Source organism: Rhamphochromis sp. 'chilingali' (genome assembly GCF_963969265.1).
Source record: "Rhamphochromis sp. 'chilingali' genome assembly, chromosome: 18".
Lineage (NCBI taxonomy): Eukaryota > Metazoa > Chordata > Actinopteri > Cichliformes > Cichlidae > Rhamphochromis > Rhamphochromis sp. 'chilingali'.
Genome location: NC_137945.1, coordinates 13370266 through 13375832, shown reverse-complemented (window position 1 = coordinate 13375832; position 5567 = coordinate 13370266). Strand labels below are relative to the sequence as shown.

General features: G+C 43.8%; 1 protein-coding gene across 1 annotated transcript; it reads left to right on the top strand.

The window, feature by feature from the left end:
- Positions 1 to 447: 447 nt before the first annotated feature.
- Positions 448 to 2508, top strand: sox17 (SRY-box transcription factor 17). Its single transcript, XM_080865445.1, has 2 exons — positions 448 to 974; positions 1299 to 2508. The coding sequence occupies exons 1-2, from the start codon at positions 677 to 679 to the stop codon at positions 2192 to 2194; spliced, it is 1194 nt and encodes a 397-aa protein (XP_080721571.1). The 5' UTR covers positions 448 to 676; the 3' UTR covers positions 2195 to 2508.
- Positions 2509 to 5567: the final 3059 nt, after the last annotated feature.

Below are 5567 nucleotides of genomic sequence, written 5' to 3'. Positions count from 1 at the left end.
AGATTGCAAGAGCCTCTAACGCAGTTTGGGAGCCAATACACAGATTGGTGATGAGGTATTGGTGTCTGACGCAAGAGCGAGGTGAGAATAACAACGCGACCGGCGCGCGTGGCTCTGCCTCTCCGTTTATTGTGGATTTAAAAGTTTTTTTGTTTAGTTTCAAGTCTTTTTAATCCAAACGCATAAATCCAAATGCAAAGTCTGACAATGTTGCACTAATGGCAGGATACGTGTTTAAATTCATTGCAGAATTCAACATCTAGCTGCACATGACTTTCTGCACCTATTTGAAATACCGCTGCTTCCCCCCTCCTCCCCCTTTGAAGGATGTCACCACACCAAACAAGGGTCGTGGGCGTGCTCTGAACTTTTTTACACCTTTGTAGTAGTGGGCACTCCCTCCACACGGCGATTGGCTGCTTCTGCGTTTATAGCGCACCGACATTCACGCTCACTGCTGAGTAGTCGGTATCTTTCGGTCCATGCGGCTTCTAAGAGACGCTAATGGATGTGACTAATTATTTTTCATTCCACTCTGAAAGCAAGGCGCATTTGATTTTTCTTTGATTTGTTAAAAAAAAACAAAAACTTATTATTAAGAATTTATTACTTGTCGTGTGTTGTCGCCTCTGCGAGCTGTCCGGTGGCTCTCTCCAATCCTCCCAGCTGGACAGAGATGAGTAGTCCCGATGCGGGTTACGCCAGCGACGATCAGACCCAGGGAAGGTGTACGCTGTCAGTCATGATGCCTGGAATGGGACACTGCCAGTGGGCCGACCCTCTCAGTCCTCTTGGGGACACAAAAGTGAAAAACGAGCCGTGCGCGTCCAGCTCCGGCAGCCAGAATCGCGGGAAAAGCGAACCTCGGATCCGACGGCCCATGAATGCGTTTATGGTCTGGGCAAAGGATGAGCGCAAGAGACTGGCGCAGCAAAACCCGGACCTGCACAACGCAGAGCTGAGCAAAATGCTGGGTAAGGGCGTTCATACTTTTCTAAACAACTGTATTTGTCACATCTGTGCAGTCACGCTTTTATTTTCCACTGATTTTCAGTCTTTACGTGATTGCATTTTTACTGTTATGTCAATTTTATTCTCAGATAAATGTAAATAGTCCTTTCCCAGCAGATGACGTGACGTTTTTAAAAGTTACTCTTGTCTGAGTTGGCTGTAGGTGTAACCTCAAAAACCTGTCCCAGTCCCCTAAAATGGCAACAGGCTATTTTTGTGTGCATCACCAGACTGCACACGATATCTGCTGACATATCACTGATGTGTACTCTCTTCTTGACCTGCAGGAAAATCATGGAAATCGCTTCCTATAACAGAAAAGCAGCCTTTTGTGGAAGAGGCAGAGCGGCTGCGGGTCCAGCACATGCAGGACCACCCCAACTACAAGTACCGGCCCCGGCGGCGGAAGCAGGTGAAGAGGATTAAGAGGCTGGACTCTGGCTTTCTGGTCCATGGCGTGTCAGATCACACGGCCTCATTGATGCCCGGGGAGAACAGGGTGGGTGTGGATAGCCTTGGCATTGGCTACCATGAGCACGGCTTCCAGGTTCCTCCACAGCCGCTCAGTCACTACCGTGATGCTCAGGCTCTTGGAGGCCCCTCTTATGAAACCTACAGCCTGCCCACACCTGACACCTCTCCCCTGGACGCTGTGGAGTCAGAGTCCATGTTCTTTCCCCCCCAATCACAAGAGGATTGTCACATGATGCCTGCATACTCTTACCAGTCACAAGCTGCAGAATTTCAGCCCCAGGACCCCCTCTCCAACCACCACAGCAACGCCATCGTGCACCGACACCCAGCCTCGGCTCAAGAGCAGCCCCCTCAGCTCCCCCCTTCGTACATGGGGTGCCCCAACCCTTTAGCCATGTATTACCCTCACCACTGCAATCCCAGTCACACCAAACGGCACCCCGGTGGAGCAGGACAGCTCTCCCCACCTCCTGACGCTCACCCTCACTCAGCAGACAGCGTGGAGCAGATGCACCACTCTGACCTGATCGGTGAGGTAGACCGCAGCGAGTTCGAGCAGTATTTGAGTTCCTCTTCAGCGCGTGCGGACATGACAGGCTTGCCGTACGGGTCACACGAGGCAGGCATGCAAGGACCTGAAAGCCTCATATCATCGGTGCTGTCAGACGCCAGCACAGCTGTGTATTACTGTAGCTACAACAACTCCTAACCTCCTGCCCGGCCTGTTACCCTGCAACAAGGACACATGCTCTGACCTCAAATCTCTGTAGCTAAATCTGAACAAAAAATGTTTGGTTTTTTTTACTGAAGCAGGAGGTTTAGGAGATTTAAACCCAGCTTTGTACTGTACAAGAACAGTTAATAAAGCCATTGAGGATTTTAGTAGGAACACTGGCTTGAACTTTTCTCTTCCTCTCTCGCAGGGATATGAAGTCATTTTGTGATGATAAATATTGTACAGTCACTATTTTAAAGTTTATGTATATACTGAATGTTTTTTTTATACTTTTGCACTTTTGAGAAATAAATGTTTGCAAATAGTCTTGTTCTCTCGCGTATTATTTTGTCTATATTCTTAAATTCAGAATGACATTTGATGAAATGCATCGGATTTCATATTTTAATTTTATATTGGGGTATGTTTTATTTCATAAATATGTCAATATTTAGTTATAAAAATATTATAGCACAAATTCACCTTTTTATGCAGCCCAGCCTTATTCCTTATTATGTGGTTGTTTGTTTTTCCGACTTCCACACGGAGCTGAACGCGTTCCCAGCAGAAACGGTTGCTCACCTGGAAGCAGGGCAGCGGAGGGCTGCGACCCGGCTTCCTGGCCCGGACACAGTGGAGGCAATCTCAGTGCCTGTGTTACACATGGCGCCTTGTTTTCGCAGCATGGGAGAGCAGTTTATGCTCCGGATATCCTGTCTGTAAATGATTTAGTCTTTTCTGATTAATGGTAGGGGCCATTAAAATTACGTGTGGACAACTACACGTCTTTTGAACAATGGTGACCATTTATTTTTGCGTGTTTAACAACAGAGCATTAGGTATACGCTTCAATATCCATCCTCCAGCTATGCTTAATAACATGGCAGTGACATCAGGCGTTATTTCTGTGGGTATACCGAACGGCGATGATATATTTATCCACTAATGCCCGTCTGTCGCTTTGACATGAATCAAACTTATCGGGCTAAAATCTTTAAGAGATCAACCCAGACCTTGAGGGTAATTTGATGTATTTATAACACAGCAAGAGTCCCATTTTATAAATAGAGGTTTTTCCTATTTTAAAAGGAAGAGGTTCTTCTCTCAGGGGTCAATCACCCTGACCTCACGAGCCATTTTTAGCACTTCAGAGGAAACATGGTCCTGAGGTGTGTATATGTATTCGTACACTTTGTTCCCTCTGAATGTTCTAAGTATTCTCTTATGCAGAAACAGATGTTGGGCTCAGGGTAAATACTGACGCTCTTCCCACAGTTCGCTACGTGTTTTGCTTTCCCTTCTGTCACCCAAACCCGACGTATCTACCTCCAGGCCGTGCAGGAGAATCCAGCGTAATGGCTCTGAATGTGTTTAAATTCAGTCTGCAGCTGAGTGGCAGGTTTATCCTCCCTGTCGTTACCGCTAATAGGTGCATAACAACAGGCTCAGGCCACGATCCCCGAGGCATCAGCACAGTGGGTGGGGGTCACCTGCGCGGACTTAGGGAGAGGCAGACCCCCCACGTCAACCGTGATATTATCTCATTACGATAATTGACCCGGGCTAATTGACGAGGAAGAGCTCAACAAGGAAATCTGACAATTCAGACAGATGTGGGAGGTGTTGGATAAAATTATGTACATGTTGGAGATATGATGGAAACTTTTAATCAGTTATTTGATTGATTTCTTTTGTTTATATTTCTTTTTCATTTATAATTGAATCAAATTCACTTAAAAACAGCTTGAAAAACATTCTGCTTTTTATATAAAAAAACAACATTTATAAAAACGTAAAATTTCTCAGCAGTAGAATGTAGATGTTGTAATTTTATTTCTGGTCTTATGTTTTTTGTTTTGTTGGTTTTATTGGATGTGACACAGGTGGTGATTGGTATCCTGAAAAGCACTGTATAAGTACATGTAATTACTTACTAATGTAAAAGACTTAATTATTATTTGCTTTTGTATTTAACAAGCTAGATACAGTTTATGGTGTTAAGAGGCCATTCAGTTCAAATTTATTTATATAGCCCCAAATCACAACAACAGTCACCAAAGGCATTTTATATTGTGAGGTAGACCCCACAATAACACAAACATGCATTTCTTAATATAATATTTTATACTATACAACTGGTTGTTTTCATATTGTCCCACATATAAGAAAGAAGAGCATCTATTTAATGTTTTTCAGCCTATTTATAACAGTGATGTTTGTATCAAGCAGCAGCACTGAAATGTTTTCAGGTAAAAGCAAGAAATTCTGTCAGAGCAAAGAGAGCACAGCTCAAAGCTCAGGAAATCAGGGCTTTCATGATGTTCCCACTGCAGCAGTAGTGTGTGTGTGTGTGTGTGTGTGTGTGTGTGTGTGTGTGTGTGTGTGTGTGTGTGTGTGTGTGTGTGTGTGTGTGTGTGTGTGTGTGTGTGTGTGTGAGGTTTTTTGTGTACCCGTGTGTCCTGGGGCTTCGCTGCCAGGCAGTGCGCAGGGAGCCACTCAGAGATTACAGCAGCACGACGGGCTGCATTAACACAGCAGCACTTAATCATGGCACTGCCCTAATCTCATCTCAGGTAGCTGCCTTTCGCAAACACACAGACAAATACAGCCTCGTGTAGCCGCAAAGGAGACAGCTGCAGTTTGATTCAACAAACCGGCACCGTCGGCTGTATTTGACCGCCGAGAGGTTTTAGCAGATATTATTATGTCACCACAGCAGTGCGTGATTATGCTCAATAAACAGCAAACGCACAGTATAGATAATACAGCTCACCTGAGGAGCTGGCTCCAGGTGCAAGCACTTATCCCTAATTGAGTTCTCGCTCTTAACATTATACCATTCAGTAACAAGGAGAGCAAATAAAAAGCCATGTCACGTGAATGTCCCGAATATGATTTTACTATAAAGAAAAAATAAAAAGCTAATAGTTTATCAACTATTATATAAAAGTATTTTTTCCATAAAGTTATTTTATTAAGGTTGGTAATACCTTATTTATAGTGAGAAATAATCCATTCATTGTATTTATTTTAAAACAATTTCACTGCAGCTTGGTTTGACTTTTTTCAGCAGCTTATAGAATAGACTAGAATACCTTTTATAGTAACTATACAAATATACAATGAGATTTATGCAAAAAGGCTGCAGAAGACCTGGACTTTCTGATATTTTACCAGCATTTGCAGCATAAGCATTGCCCAAGGAGACTTTTCACAACCTGCCAAATTGGTTCTCATTAAGACCTTACAAACCACCTAAAATAAATAAGTATTTGATCTTGATTTGACTGTTGTAATAGGTTTAATTCAGGTGTCAATCATCCCAAACGCTGCGACTCGGTGCTTAACAACTGCATATCCCCCATGT